Here is a 13,693-nt window from a genome sequence, read left to right on the forward strand (position 1 = left end):
CAAATTTTTAGTTTGCACTTAATAATATTATTTTATTTAAACAATACTTATTTTAAAAACATCTAAAAATATAAATCCACTTTTTAGAAGTAGTATTCAATGACTAACTACAGATGCTAATGCATATAAAAGTATTATTGTTTTCAGCTAATACACCCCACAAAAACAGAACACATGCCCACAAAATATCACTTGATGGTGATGGTATTTCACAAAAGTTGATTTATAATATATATTTTTTTTAAATCACAAGAAAAAAATATTATCACTTTAAGCTCATCTGAGGAGGTAAACCTACTTCTAACTAAGCAAATTATTCAGCCAAAAATTTTGAAATTCAAGTATAAACCCATGTCCTAAATTAATTATTCTGTATATAATTCTTCACTTTACGCATGAAAAAGACCTAAAATTCAACCAATCCAACTCTCTTTTTCCATAAATTAATAATTATAAATAAGTATTATAGTTTTTTAATTATATAATAGTTATAATATAATCATTATCTTCATTAATTAAAGTACCTTAGTATTGCTATTAGTAGATAAGGTGTGGCACTACCATTTAATAATATGGGAATAATAAAGCCGCCTGACAATTTTTCACTGCCAAACTTTTTCAGTTAAGAGAAATCATGTGTAGAAATTTGGCAGGACAATTAATTAGAGCAACTATTTGGGGGGGGGGGGGGGGTAATTCATCCCAATACAGAGGTCTCAGTAGACTAGACCTACTACAGATAGTGCCACCCCTGTTGTAATAGATTGTTTTTTAGGCCAATATTATATTTTATGCATTTTACATGTAATTCATTTACTTACTTACAGTTGAATTCTCCCTCCGATCTAAATTTAGACAAATATTATGGTGACATGGTAAGAATAGTAGAAACATTACCTACATCTTTAGCAATCTAGTGTTCTGGTCTTGAAAAAAAAATAACCATTCATTTTACTGTTTGAATTAATCTATTTTAATCTTTAGAATCAGTATTTTTGCTGAAATCATTATCCATACCCTTACCACACAAAAGATAAATTCAACTTGGTTGATAACCTCTGACATGGGAAGTGTGATTTGCACTAGATTTTCTCTAAAAAAAATTGGGAAAACTCACCCATGGATTGTTGTTACTTGATATTTTCATTGACAAATATATTTCTTTACTGAAGTATGTATTTCTCTTTGGAGGATACAGGCTTCACTGACAGTCTGTGTATCCCTCAACTGTACCTGCTACCTCGTAGGCTCATGTAGCCTTTATTTCCTTTAAAAATTATAAAAAGAATGATATAAAAGACAAAAATGTATCACAAATGAGTAGACTTATTTTCCACTCAAGGTTTGTTGCTAAGGTGAATTTTAATGTGTGGCTTAACTTTTTTTTCATCCGTGTGTTTATTATAGCTATTCTAGATTCCTTGTAGGCCTATACTTCCAGTTTAATTAATAACTAATTAACACATTAATTAATAATTAGAATACGACTAAAAGTTCTCTCTTTTTTAATGTTAAAAGTAGTGTGTGTTTTCCTGACGTTGTTTGTTTTTATTGTTTGTCAGATATATTCTAACAAATTAGATTGCAGTTCTTCCTGTAGACATCAAATGTTTGTATATAAATGTATTTTGGAAATGTTTCTATGATCTTCCATTACTCTCTCTCATTACTGCTTTGCTGACACATATATATATAATGCACCTAAGTAGATAGTTTGAAATGCCTTCATAGTTTGAAATCACACTCACCTACAAGTATAGCTCTAGTATAATAACTCACCCACTTTTCACAATTAATCAGGTGTGTGCTCACTCTATATTGAATCCTAATAATACATTTCTACTGGATTTAACTTGAGATCTCTGCAGCTATCATTCTTTACTTCTTACATGATTAGAGTGTTGCTGCAGTAATTATTCTTCCTGCAGTAGCCTAAATGGTGCAAATTTGAGCATTATCTTCATTTCAATAAACAGAATTGTAGGCCTAGGCCTGGTAAACTGCCTCAAGCATTGTAATTAGTATGGTGGTTTAAATTAGTTATTCTTGACCTGGACTCTTATTGTCTAATATTGTGGTGGATCTCTGCTTAACTTTAAGGCTAAAGCAACTTATCAGTACGCTATTGAGTATGCGGTCATATACTCCAATTCACATACTATGTCTGTACTATGAAATGCCTAGTGCAAACATATATACTGTGTTCAGATCAGCATCTGTACAATAATAAAGTATAAATTACCAACATATCCATGCACATACCTACATCTATCTTATTGATGCTATGCAATCTTATTTGTATACATCTGAACATCTCTAAATTCACTTCATATACTTTCATACAATCAAATCAATCAAAATGTGATATGTTTAATACTGACTATATTATGATAAACTTTGAAAGTGGTCAGTTGCAATGCTATCACAACACAGAGTGTGTGTATTCTTTTGTACATTATAAATTGATCAAAACATACTTCTTATTAAAATCCCTTTAGCATGCATTGCTTTATATCAAAATATGTATTTACTAATATTATATGATGCAGTATGTTTGTTATGAATATTAATTTATATTTACAGCTTGGTAGTTTTATTAATTAATATTTTTCAATGAATATAATAATTTGTATGTTGTATAACCACTGTCGCATTTAATACAATTTTATACTGTGATAAATACCAGTGACCTTTGAACTTCTACCCATCATCCTTTAGTGTGTTTTTTTATTGATCTCTTTGCACAGTGTTATGATAGTTGTTGTAATTAACCAGTTGATATTTAACTACATTGTTGTTTAAAACAAGATACTATTACCGGTATAATTAGTATTTTAACACAATTAAAAATATTATGTTAACCCAAATGATTCCATTTTTGACATAGGCCTACTTATAAACGTAAATAATGTCTCTCCCTGATATAAAAAGGGTCAATATTGATGACTTTTTATTGATTTTGATCATGATAGTTTGAGGAAGCAGATCAGGATTCCGAATACCAAGATGATGATCCAGATGAAGACAGTGTCTCTCGTAAATCTGATGACCTCCAGTACTGGGAGGGATATCTTAATATGAAATGTGGTACAGTGCTGAAATTAGTTTATTCTTATTAAAATAGATAATCGATAATAATCAATGAAAATCGATAGTCCTTTTTGTTAATAAGAGAGGTTATGGCGTAATGGATACAATAACATATATATATTGCTAGTATCCTTCCTATACTTTAGGTAAAGTGATTTCTAATAATAGTGTACCGTGATATTCAATGCATTTAAATACCATACAAAACAGCTTAACTTACCGTAATAAAAATAAAGTATTTGAAAAAGTAGACGATCACCTCTCATTTTGCTGCACTGTAACTGTGGGTACAAAAGTCTGAGAAATATATTTACATTTTTACCATGATCAAATTTGGTAGAAAATCCTGTATATCAAAGTTACTCTATGAGTTAATTTCTACATTTCTACAACTCTGTTGTCTGTCAGGTGGAATGGTAAATACCTGGAAGAAGCGTTATTGTGTCCTTCGTGATGAGACACTGATGTGGTTCCGTGCCAAGCAGGAAGCACTGAAATCAGGATGGCTGATGAAGAAAGGTGGTGGAACAAGTACATTATCAAGGTAAGTTAACTGCACTAGAAAGAGGCACATCACACATGTTTTGCCTAACTAGTTTGATAGTGTAGCTTTAAGAATTAAATACTTTCACCATTTTGTTGAATACTTTTCTTCCTCTTTCTATTTTCATTTAAAGAGATGGGAAATTAACATCACTCATGGAAATCATGCCACAATTCATGCAACATATCTCTCCCTACCGTGTACTTTCTGCTTTTTTGTAGTGTTGTTCATGGCAGAAAAAAATAGATATTAGAGTATTTTTCATGGCAGAAAAGAAATGGATTTAGAGTGTTGTCCATAACAGATCTGAAATAGACATTTAGATAGTTGTCCAAGGCAGAACAGAAATGGAAGAGTGTCAATATGTTTAATCCAGTACTGGGACTAAAACTTGTGCGCACATACTTGCATGGGACTATACAGGCTGTTTGTAACAATTTAATGACATATATGTTATATGTTATTGCTTGGATTGTATCTTATATTTTCATACTTTACTTGTGTTCTTAGACGGAATTGGAGGAAGAGATTTTTTGTATTAAAGGGCATTGAACTAGCATACTATGAATCTGACAGTGATGGAGCACCTTGTAAAGGAATTATTAACATTAAACAAACAAAGTTAGTATTCAATGTTGTTATAATGCAGATTTTTTTTTTTTAAATTTATCTAAAACGTTAAAGCATTTATACCATAACTGGATGCATCCTATATGATCTCATTTATCTTGTTGTGTCTGAAGTAGGCCCTCTTTTAGTCACCCATTCAACAGGATATCAGGGAAGCCCCTACTCTTCTGAAAGATAAACTGAAAGCCAGAAACTTATCGAAGAACATTGTTCTAGCACCGTTTATCAACGTCAGAATTATTCATTTCATCTACTTTCAATTTTTTCCAAGTGGCTTTACTTTTGTTCTTATCTTCATATGTTAAAGAAGAGAATGTATGTTTTGATTGATTGATTGATTTTACAGAGATATACTTGATAGCAGTTTTGGCAGAGAGAGTTCATTGGACATTATCACTGACAAGAGAACTTACCACATTGTTGCAGACAATGCTGATGATTTGAGGTAAATTAATACATTGTCATTTGTTGGTAGAACATTAACACCTTCGGCATTTATCTTTTACCATAAAATGATTTCTCTTTGTGATTTTCACTTTCTTTACTGCCTTCCTTGGTCCATAAAGAATTTAATAAAAAGGTTGTACCACAACAAAATGTCCCCTAAATATTCAACTGTATTCATATTATAAAAATATCTTTACATCATTTTAGTGAGTGGTTTAGTATATTGATGCGAGTAAAGAACGCTAATGAATACGAACTCAAACAAATGCAAGATGAGGATGCGAATCCAAAGAACGCTATCGGCACACTTGATGTTGCCGTCATTGACTCTGTGGTACCAGTACACCTTCAGACAAAACCGAATGCGTTTGCAATTATCACAGCTGAAAGGGTCTTCAATATGTCTGCAGATTCACCAGAAGACATGAATGGATGGTTAAAAGGTATTTGTATAAAATATAATAAATAAAATCCAGTAAGATATTTATAATAGCCAATAGGGAGGAAAGCCTGTATCAAGTTTTCCACAAAGCTAAGAATCAAAAGCGTCATCTTAGAAGCATAGATAGTCATATTTCCACCTTCCAAATCCCACATTCTATTCTATTCTACAAAGAAAAGAGTGCCTAACAATACTTAGTAATTAATTACAAAGAAAAGTTTTAAGTTGACCTTTAAATAGAGGTGTCGAATTCGCTCCATTCTGGTTCATTCAATTTGTTGCTTCATCAAAATTAATAGTTTGATAAATGCATCTACTTTCTTCAAAGCTAAAGATTTAACAACCAATCGTATTGCACATAATGAGTTATGACATGCTCATGAGCACTCATGCGAATCAAACACCTAAGGAAACATATTTTATCCATTTATTTTATATTGACACTGTTGATTCGTCTATTTGTTATTTAAATATTTTTATATAGTTTATTATATATCATTGTTGTTACTTTGGGAGTACGGAACCTGAACTCTTGTTATAGTGATTAGGTTCACTTTTAGGTTCCTGCCTACTCCCTTAGTTTCTGTGTTTTTGTTTGTTTGTATCTGGTTTTTGGCAATAAATAATAATAATAATAATAATCAGGATGAAAATCATAGTTATTATGAAATGGTAGCAAGAATTTTCTCTGCAAGTAGAAGGATGAAATACATATTAGGCTTGCTGATATAATCTTAGAAAGAAGAATTATTAAATTGTTCTTTAGTCAAATAAATATATATTTATAATTAAATTTGTTTTTGTTTTGCCTGTTAGCTCTAACTCAGTACCATAAAGGTCAAAGGACGTACAGTAAGGAAGAGATCCTCATGAGTGGTTGGCTGACCAAAGAAAATACGGGAACAATTTCACGTCCTGGCATCACGCGTAAAAAACGATACTTTATTCTCACTAGCCATTCCTTAGACATCTACAAGAGCGTCGACCTTCAGCATAAACTTGGTGCAATAGCACTAAATCGGTTATGTTCAGTAACCGTCCCAGACGATAAGATGTTTAAAGAGATTGGTAAGTTGATCTACTTATTTACTATCCAAAACTTGAAATACATATACAGTTCTTGATTGACAATAAAACAATAATACGTGTGGTTTCTTTTCGGTGGTAAATATAGGTGGAGGAATTAGGGTGCAATGTTTGTGGATTTACATAAATCATAGATTTTAGATTATATTGAATAAAAAAACAAGAAATATACCGGTATTTCAAAATTCCAGAGTATGAAATTTTTTTGTGGCCAGATTCAATATTGCATATCTTCCCAATTTAATATATATAATATATAATCCTTTTGTCAATTGAAGTGATTGTTTGTCATCATGTGGGTGACTGGCGGGTACAGTGGCTGTCCAGAACAGTGTTGTCTGGAGTAATTGTCTAGTGGTTGTCCTACAATGTCTCCATTAAAAATTCTAAACAGTCAAATTTACTGTCGGTGATTACTGCATTTTTCATTGAAATATATGAAATAAAATATAATTCATATATATACAAATTAAATTAAATAACAATAAAACCATCAACATCATACAACAAAAAATGGTAAACTTGAATGGGAAATTTATTCCCTATAAATATCATAAGGAATAATTATGCTGGATTAACAGGTTTGTAGAACATGAATGGTGTGGTTTGCTGGTCATGACGGCATGTTGGAATAATGCTATCCCATAATGCATAAACATGTTCATTCTATATTTAACAAAGGAATGCAGTTTGTGGTGTTTGCTATTTACTGGGTTTAATAGTGCTTTTACTTAGAATTTGAACTGATAACTTAACTAACACCTTTAATGTCTAATTTATACTAAATTTATTCAATATTTTACACTTTCCAAAGATTCACACATTGTTTATACACTTCTACATTTTCAACCTTGTAAACTATACTTTTTTTGTTATGCATTTACATTTGCACTTTTTATTGATCAATCAGTAATAACTAAATCTACAAAATACTGATTTAAACTTAAAATGAGTAGTGTATTTAAGAAAAGTTAATTTGAAAAATTACGAAAATTACAAATTTTAGTAAATTACATGATTTGGTTAAAGCATGGATGTTATCAATCTAGCATTGTGTTTCATAATTTCATATAGAGTATGTTAGTATTATTTTCCATACAAACTGGCTCTATGGCACTCTAGCTTATCCTGGAGTTCTATGGTCTATTTAAGTCCTGGGAAAATTTTTTTTTAATTAATACGATTTTGAGCATGAAAATAACAATGTCTTCCTAGAAAATAATGGAAAACTAGTTACGGGAGAACACTCGTGATGACTGTATTTTAGTTACATTGAGTTGAGATCAGCTGCTCAGAGAGCTTCATGCTGCCCAGTTGAGTTGAGTTCCTTGTTGAATGACAAACCTTAATAGAATAATTATAAATACTAAAAAATGAAATTATGATACAAAATATCCCGTCATTGTACTTGTTTCATAATGTTACCTTATATTCATATACATGTTACAGTATTTATATATAATCATAGCATATATTTTAAAATATGTATACATTTTTAGACTAGTTATTTGTTCCATTTTTTTACCCTGTCCCTGATAGCTATATCCTATATTATAGTTTTTATTTTGTAGTTAATCATTATTTATATATCATTGTTTGATGTAACTTATACTATCCATAGCACATACCATATTTATTGCATCTCGTATTTAAATCTTATTTTATCAACTTCCTTTCATTTAAATATATTATATATTATATTTCACATTATATGCACCAGTTGATATTATATATTTTAAGATTTTGCAAATGAAGGAGGACAAGTATACATTGGTAAACTAATTTTTTAAAAGTCATGAAGTAAAATGACCAACTAAAGCTATATTGAATTCAATTTTAGAATAATGAATGCTTAACTTCAGTTACATTTGACAAAATTAATTTTAATTAAACATGTTTACATTTGAGAAATCATAAAAATGTATAATATATTAGAAAAATCTTTAATGTAAATCATAATATAAAAAACTGTAATTTAAATTATAAACATTTTTGGTTTTTAAACAAATATATTAAGTAATAATTACCTGAACACCTTGCAGACTACCCACCAGAGTTGGTGATTATGAACGGTAACAGACGATCCCCTCCCTCCGGTAACCCCGAAACAAACCGTAGAAGCTCGTTTAGTTTTGGCCGCAAAAGCTCTATCAGTGGATTGGCAACTTTAAGCCGTCCACGTTCCAACAGTAGACCATACGTTAGAGATTATGGTAGGTATTGTGGGTAGGTAGTGGCATGTCGAATTTAGGAACATCAAAAACGCACGCTTTTTTTGCACGTTTTGCATGGCTCTTAAACGATTAACAATTTTTATGTGCTGGGAAAACAATGAAATGTTTGGTGTATTTTTTCTGTATTAAGTTTTGGGTTTGTGTGCAGTTTTAAAATCAATATATTTTATTGGTTTTGTAGGTAAAATCCACACTAATTTCAACTTACATTTACTTAAATTCATGTTCATTTCAAAATAATACATTATAATCATAATTTATTCACAGCAGTTAAACAATTATATTGTCATTACAGAGTTTTAGCATAGCACAGGTGTTCTAATATACAAATATGCAAATGAACAAACATTATAATACAAGTGTAAATCAACACATTTCTAACTTTTAAATGTTTAGATTCATTTGCAAATAAATTGCATTCCTTCAGTATGAATATGGAAGTTTAAATGAAGGTGTCATTGCACAAATCTAAATGTTGCATATATTTTTTAATTACGTCTAGTGTCATGAAATATTTCAATTTTGTCTGGTAGCATTTTGTTTCAAACAAAACTTCACCTATACCTTGTATAATGTATTTTTTGCCTTAATAGGATTAATTAATTTTGAATAACATAGGAATAGATAAGAATTTGAGAGATTTTATCATTATTTTGTTTACATCATCAAAAAAAAGATTTTTACACGATATGATTTGATTATCAGGGACCGAATTGCTTTCATTATCTAACTATTCATAAATGATAATGTAAATTAAAAAACTCAAGATTCATGATTAACCAGTAATCTATCCATCTTCATTTTAATAACTTCATGTTTTTGCCTTTTTAGGGAATCATCTTCTCATTCAGAGATTTTATCATTATTTTGTTTACATCATCAAAAAAAGATTTTTACACGATATGATTTGATTATTAGGGACCGAATTGCTTTCATTATCTAACTATTCATAAATGATAATGTAAATTAAAAAACTTAAGATTCATGATTAACCAGCTCTCCATCTTCATTTTAATAACTTCATGTTTTTGCCTTTTTAGGGAATCATCTTCTCATTCTTTACTTAAAGTTCATTCACTTAATTGCTTATTGAAAGTATATTTTACTCTTTTACTCCAATAATGATAAATTGTATATGGAACAGAATTGTATATGGAACAGAACATATTTCAACATGAATTTCATAAGCTCTGCTCATGTACTGTACAATGAATTGGTTTGATGTTATTTAATCAATGCAAATTATGCAAATTTTTCAAGACTCATTTGCATTTGGACATTGTATCTAACGTGTTGTTTTGTCCAATACAGTTTAACGAGTTAAAATGAACTTTAAATAAAGTGAATGCCTGGTATTCTAACAGCTTTTCTCTAACTAACAATTGTTACTTTTGTATTTTTCTTCCCTTATCTATCAAATTTGATGTCGTGTTCAGATCTTCCACTTCCAACAAACTCTCCAGTGGCGTCTCCGACGATGAGGAGACGGAAATTAAGCTGGGGCAAAAAGAGTAAAATTAAAATGGACCTAAGAACGGCTATGTTTCAGGGTGGTATGTTCACTGAATGTTAGTGTAGATATTATCCCGACGTCTCAACCTAGACAACAATGCACACCAGTTGCTATATTGCAATGCTTTTTTGGTCTTTTCACGTTTCCTTATTCCCACCAAATTGATAACCTCTTGTGATTTTGGTTATTCTGTGCCATTTAATATACTCTTGTAGTTCTGTTGTATAGAATTGTATACACCACCCATTATTATTGCATGTTCGTTTACTATACCCATTTGTATATTGTAACTCTGTCGTGGTTTTTGAATTTTTACCCACCGTTTTTATTCCTGTTATTTTTTTGGTGTTTTAATTAAAATCAGCATTCAGGCATTTTAGTAGGCCTACTCTTCCATCTGTTATCTAGTGTTGTTCATTTACCATTATTATAGTAGTAATATTAAATTTTTGCATGTACACATGTAGATTTTATTTTTAAATATATATTTAGGTGTCAGTAAGATAACAATTTTTAAAAAATATCATTTTTTCAATCATTTTCAATGTTTGTTTTAATCATCATCATTGTTATATCTCTATTCGAAACAGAGCTTTTTAAAATCATTATTTTGCATTTGTTTTAGTATACTGTACGTCTCCCAATACCAAACCCATGGGCTGATCAAATATGTTTGGTTTTCCATAAATTCTGGAAATCTTTTCAAAAACTTAGTCTTAATGAGTTTGTATCAGGAAAGGTGACTGTATTAATTTACATTAATATTGAGATCTACAAAACTTCCTGCTTTAAGTAGTCTGTAACTATCAATATCATTTGACTGTTTTAGGAAAAATTATTGGAAAACCATAATTATCATTAACTATTGCTACTAATAAATCTCTCAAATTTCATCGAATAGATTACTAGCCCAACTAATTTGTGAGCTTTATTCTTTATCATTTAAGAAAATGGTTAAGTTACCTTTTCCCTCCAATTACCGTCACAGTTCATGTTCTTCCCACATTTTACATCTTTCCATCACACATATTATTATTTCTAACCTCAGTCTGCACATAATTTTATTTTGGTTTTTATTTTAATCACATTATTTTATTTTTTCCTGCACTTTAACCTTTACACCTAAGGTCGAAGGCACACATGGAGTTCCAAGATGATGCGAAACTTGTTTCGTTGTTATCCACGTAGTAAACCTTGGTGGCTACATGATCTACGTGAGAAATTACAAATTAAATGAATTTTGCATTCGAACTGGTTCTTCTTTTTCTTGCTCTTGATTGCTTCTTTTGCATCTTTAATTTGTACGTCCTCATTTCCTTAATAAATTATAATTAGTTTTGATGACCCTGATATTTTTTTGATACTTTCAAAATTCATCAAGAAATTGAAATTGAATTGGCAAAATATAATAATAGTAATAATATGAATAGATAACCTTATATAAACCATCAGTAGTCCTACTTTATGTGTATGATACTAAAAATCATTCAAAAAATTGAAAATTACTTTAAATAAAGTTGATTAGAAATTAAAAGTACTGTATATATTTAAATTCTATCTTACCTGAAATAAAATTGTCTTTCTCATGCATCAATGATTCCTTCCCTTTATGTTGTGTGAATAATTGATCATTCATTATTGATTATTTATTATCTAGTTAATTTTTTTTACTTTCTTGTATTTTAATTTTTTTTTTTTTCATTTTTTATATTTATGTTTTCAGTTGGATTGTAGTAGTTGAGTCACTTTATAAATTAAATGTTTTGTAGCATGTTGTGTGCACAACAATACAGTATTTATGTTTCCTCATAAAGTTAGTACAAAATGTGTATTTAAAATTTAAAACAGGTATTATGTTATATGTATGAATGAATCAAAGCCAATAGTAGAAACTACTCTGTTTTGTCATAAAGTAATGTTGTTTTCCGCTATTTTAAAATTCTGTTTGTGTTTACAATTATCTGACTTGTCAAACTTTCAAACTTGTCATTGTGTTTCTGTACATTTTGTTTTACATATTTATTGTTATATAATTGTATTTTTATTTATTAAATGTGATAAACCTTACAATTCAAATGTTTTGGTATCATAATTAGTTTAGTTATATCATGTGACTAATATAAACCATACTGATTGGTCATTTTCATTTAGTTTAAGTCAATATTTTTATCATCAAATAAGTCTTTTCACTTATCAATCATATCCAAGATTTGTTTTTACATGATGGAAAATTCCAATACTTGTTTTATGACTACTAAAATGACCATATCCGAAAAAGAGCTTTCGGCTTTCTGCATATTCCTTGTGGTTTATGATTAAAACTTTGAAAAGGCTTTAATACATTGATTTAAATAAAGAGAGCTTTGTCTCAAACTTGACCAATGCATGATAATGGTGATGGGTAAAAAGAGGGCAGCAGTCAAGTATTAAATATGATTTTGCCTGCTTTGCACACAAACAACATCCGTTATACATACTTTTTTTTTAGTATCTTTACTTTTCAAGATAAAGAGATTTTTATTATTCTATTTATTTATTTTACTATTCAAAGAAATAATGTATTGTTTAAAAATGTTATCTTCGTTTTTTAGGCACATGGAAATTTACTATACACAGTAGACGTTATTCGTACAATCTGTTCACACCTTCGAATGACGAAGCTTGGAAATGGACTTACGCAATTCAAGAAGTCATCGACAGTAAGCCACCGATTGAAACGCCCTCTCAGATTCTGATCAAAGAATTAAGGGTGAGATATTTTTAAACATTTAAAACAATTTTTTTTTTTCATTTTTACTGAGGTTAAAATTCAATTTTTGATGATGTTCAAAGATATACCTTCATTCAACAAACTTTTTAAACTGGTAAGAAAAAATAAGGAAACATATTTACATAAAAGAATTTTGTTCCGGTTTAAGGAGTGTTCTATATGTATTTTAGATTTGTTCTTATATTTTGAGCTTTAATTCTTCAACTACATTAATGTATAGCACTTGAAATTAGAAAAATTTTTACAATTTAGAAACTTGTTTTAAAAAAGAACGATTTTTTTATTCAACTTTATTTACCCACAGAGACTTAACTTAAAAATCAACTTTAAACAATCTTAAAATATTATGCACAGCATAAACATTTTAAAAAGCATATACGATTAGTGACTTTCCTCTCTCAACAGATGAGTACTGTAAGTCAGATTATTATAACATTCCCATGAATATATAGCTCTTTTTAATATTATTACTGTACTTATTTTTTTTCTAATACAGGAAGCCAGTTTAAATGGTTATAATGACGAAATAGATAAGATTTACAAGTTAAACCCAATCCTACGAAATGTACCTTACATGTTGAAATCACCACTTCTTCCACTGCCCTATGGACAGATTATGAGTTCAAGTAAGTAATGTTAATTAAAGCGCTCAGAAAAAAAACATTCTCATCCTGAGGACGATCAAAGTATATTGATGGAAATGTTGAGAAACTCAACAGTTCTTTTCAGAACTGTACGTGGTATACCACAAACTTTATATCAACAACCTAATGAAATAGTTGCAAAAGGGGAAGGATTACTAAAATCCAACTCTATAAAATGGCATGACCAGCAACACATAAACAATTACATTTCTAAAAATAGGAACGCCAATATATAAATACTATACTTTGGTAATATTGAGATGAATGTGTTTTCATATAAATTTAATGGAAAT

The 13,693-nt window shown here is 29.6% G+C and overlaps 1 protein-coding gene across 9 annotated transcripts in view; it reads left to right on the forward strand.

Moving 5' to 3' along the window:
- Positions 1–13,693, forward strand: part of LOC140054739 (unconventional myosin-X-like) — a 101,786-nt gene that overhangs the window by 77,589 nt on the left and 10,504 nt on the right. For 3 of the 9 annotated variants that reach the window (XM_072099834.1, XM_072099880.1, XM_072099842.1), the window contains exons 24-34: positions 2,973–3,087; positions 3,499–3,634; positions 4,145–4,255; positions 4,611–4,709; positions 4,919–5,154; positions 5,970–6,221; positions 8,282–8,452; positions 9,910–10,026; positions 11,114–11,200; positions 12,578–12,735; positions 13,253–13,382. In XM_072099834.1, coding sequence (XP_071955935.1) covers positions 2,973–3,087; positions 3,499–3,634; positions 4,145–4,255; positions 4,611–4,709; positions 4,919–5,154; positions 5,970–6,221; positions 8,282–8,452; positions 9,910–10,026; positions 11,114–11,200; positions 12,578–12,735; positions 13,253–13,382 — 1,612 coding nt within the window. Of the gene's footprint in view, positions 1–827; positions 876–2,972; positions 3,088–3,498; positions 3,635–4,144; positions 4,256–4,610; positions 4,710–4,918; positions 5,155–5,969; positions 6,222–8,281; positions 8,453–9,909; positions 10,027–11,113; positions 11,201–12,577; positions 12,736–13,252; positions 13,383–13,693 lie in introns of all 9 variants that reach the window. The other 6 variants (XM_072099818.1, XM_072099826.1, XM_072099849.1 and 3 more) reach the window with 5 other exon arrangements.

The sequence above is a fragment of the Antedon mediterranea genome, chromosome 1, assembly GCF_964355755.1.
Source record: "Antedon mediterranea chromosome 1, ecAntMedi1.1, whole genome shotgun sequence".
Classification (NCBI taxonomy): domain Eukaryota; kingdom Metazoa; phylum Echinodermata; class Crinoidea; order Comatulida; family Antedonidae; genus Antedon; species Antedon mediterranea.